Here is a 2961-nt window from a genome sequence, read left to right as displayed (position 1 = left end):
CAGGTGAGGCCACCTGGTGCCTCATTCCAGCTCCCTCATTAACTACCACCCCACCCCCACCCCCGTCTACGTCACTCAACCTCACTGAGCCTAAGTTTGCAGCCTGTAAAATAAGGGGCTGGTAGATAATGTCTAGATCCCTTTCAGCTCTTAAAAATATATATTTATTCTGGAAAATAAAAATTAATTGGAAATAGGATAAAAAGAAAAAAAAATCCAGGAAAGAACAACTTGTTGCTCATTTGGGAAGTCTGCCTGGTCTGCCTTTCTTTGATGGATGCCACCGTTTTAATTCTCTGAGAGAAATATGCACACCCATCCACCCTTTTTCCTTACAAGGTAACAGCTCATAAAATGACCTTCCATACAAATGATTTGCATGACCCATTTCGCGGCTGCTGAGCTGTTTATGATCCTAAAAGTCTGGTTTTCTTCACTGGGTGGGCTTCTGTTTGCGTGACCGTCCCCTCCAGAGTCTCCCTGCGCCACTGCCGTCTGCTGCCAGCCGGGCCGCCTCCACCGTCCACCTGTCCTCAAGCGCTGCGGGACTCCTACGGTCGCCTTCCTTGCAACCTCCTTCTACACAGTCCCCACGGGGTCTGTAGCCCCAAAGCCAACAGCTTGAGCGCCCGGCTCAGGCAGCAGGGGTGGGGACGTGCCCCACGATGCCTTGGAAAGGAAAAAAAAAAGAGGTCCCCGCAGGATGCTGGCGCCTAGGGTACTTTAAAAACCAACATGGCCAGGCAGCGGTCTCTTCCCTCACTAGGCTCGGGAGAGGGCATCCCAAGTGTCCCTTAACGCCTCCGATCTTGCAGGTCCCGGTTACAAAAGTCCCATTGCCGCCCAGGTCCTAGGTCCGCAAGATGAGGTTTATCGTGGCAACGGTTCCGGGTCACGGCCCTGGTGTCGAGCGCCTCCTGCCGAGCCTTTAAGTGCGCGAGGCGGGAGAGGCTGGAGTCACGGAGGGCGGCGGCGGGAGGCGCAGCGCGCAGCGTGCGGCGCCGCAACGCAGGGGCGCAGGGGCGCGGCGAGGAGCGCTCGAGGGCGCGCACGGGGCGGCCCGGCCCGAGGAGCGGCGCGCGGTGCGCACCATGGGCTGCGGACCTTCCCAGGCCGCTGCAGGACAGAGACGTGTGCCCGCGCCTCAGAAGGGCTGGGAAAAGGGATTCGAGGTAAAAACAAAGAGACAAACGGGAACAAAGTCTTTTACCCGTCAGGCCTGGCGATTCCCACGCTTGGAGGCGGCTGGAGGCGGCTGGAGCGGCGTCTGCGGCGGCTCACAGCCGGCCTGCTTGGACGACGGGGCAGTGGGTGGGCGGGGAAGGAGCGGCTTTCTTCTGGGGCCGCTTAACTGCCGTCTTCACCAGGTCTCGTGCTGCTACAGGACTAGCTTTTGTGTTTCAAGAGCCCGCGAAGGTGGTCGCACCCCAGGGCAGAGGTGGGCGTAACGGGATGAGAGGGGCATTCGGCACAGAGCTGGCTGGGTTGGTGGTGATTCGCAGGGGAAGGTGAGAGTTCCTGGGAGCCTCCATATAATATTGGCTTCCGGAAAGCGGGCCCCTTGGGAGTTCCTTAGCACTGGAAGAGATCTTAGCAGCCGTCTGGCTGAGCCCTCGCGCTGCTCACAAGAGGATCTGGAAGCCCAGAGAGCTGGACGACTTGCTCGAGGCTCCACAGCTCGTTTGGGGGCAGAGCTGGAGATAGAACCTAATTGTCAAGAGTCTCGTCCCAGGACTCTGTCTACTCTCCCTCAAGGTTGCATCTCCCGTAATTCTTCTGGAGAAAAGAATAGGCGCTCTTTTCTAGGGTAGTGTATGGAGGGGTGGGCTGGGGGAGGCGGAAATGCGGTCCGTGATTCTTTACATCCTCACCACCAGGGCGAGGTTCCACAAACAGAACTAGGAACCCACAAAGGTCCCTTCCGGAGCCGTTACCCAAAGACAGTGTTACCATATAATTTATCATCAAAAGCAGAATACTCTTAAGAATGGAGGGGAACCCTATTAATCACTTTGCCCAGACAGTCTGATATAAGCCCATACTGTCTGCCGCAAACCAAGACTTAAGGTCACCCCTCCTGAAGCGCATTTTTGGAACTACAGTTTAAAGAGCACACACTTTCTCTCAGCAGGTGATGGGCAAGACATTCTTCAGTATCAGTTACAGCACGTACTGTGTGTCCATCAAAAACAAACCAGAGGCAGCTAAAGGCTGGGACTCAGGCTTAGTCCCTGGTGCCCTGGGAGATGCCTGTCCCTAGATGCCCACCCATCTCAACGTTGTTTTCTGCTTTCCATCTCAACCGCCACTGTCTGCCTTTAGGGCCCCGTTACCTATTACTGGGTCTTTCCGTTTCTCCCATCACCACCCTAACCCGGCTATCTTGCTAAGAAAAGAATTCCCTGCAGTGTGCGAAAGTTTACCTTTGGTCCTACCGGTCTCTCTAATGTCATCCTCCGCTCCAGGCGCTCTCACTCGTGGACCCTCGGGTCTGCCAAGCGAAGAACCTGCAGTGCTCGGTTCCTCCAGGCTTCCTCACGCTCCATGCCTTTCCCCATGCCATTCCCTCTTCCTGGAGCGCCCTCCCTGGGCCCCATTTCCCGTCCGCCTCGTGAACTCCTACTCCTCCTGTCAGCGCTGAGCCCAAGCACCACTGCCCAAATACTCTGGTGTGCTCCCTTTTCACGTGGTAAATGTTTGTTTAAAGCTCCTTCTCCCTAATAGATTTATGGACTTCTTGGGAGCAATTTGGTCATCTTTGTTGTTATTCATCACTGCTGTGGAGTAACATTAAGAATGCTTTTTTCCCCCTCTCCTTTTCCAAAAAATAATGTGATTTTAAAGGACTAATCCATTTTGCTTTTCCTTTTTTGTGCAGAAATCTTTTAAAATTTATTTTACTGACATGATTACATATAAGACTTCAGTAGAAGAACATTTTCACTATTTGAGTTTGTTCAT

The 2961-nt window shown here is 54.0% G+C and overlaps 1 protein-coding gene across 1 annotated transcript in view; it reads left to right on the top strand.

Annotated features, from left to right (window-relative positions):
* Positions 1 to 1010: 1010 nt before the first annotated feature.
* STMND1 (stathmin domain containing 1) overlaps positions 1011 to 2961 on the top strand; it is a 34932-nt gene continuing 32981 nt past the window's right edge. The window contains exon 1 of the mRNA XM_059077202.2: positions 1011 to 1172. Coding sequence (XP_058933185.2) covers positions 1092 to 1172 — 81 coding nt within the window. The 5' untranslated portion in view covers positions 1011 to 1091. The remainder of the gene's footprint in view (positions 1173 to 2961) is intronic.

Source organism: Kogia breviceps, chromosome 10 (genome assembly GCF_026419965.1).
Source record: "Kogia breviceps isolate mKogBre1 chromosome 10, mKogBre1 haplotype 1, whole genome shotgun sequence".
Lineage (NCBI taxonomy): Eukaryota > Metazoa > Chordata > Mammalia > Artiodactyla > Physeteridae > Kogia > Kogia breviceps.
This window is presented reverse-complemented; position numbering and strand designations above follow the sequence as displayed.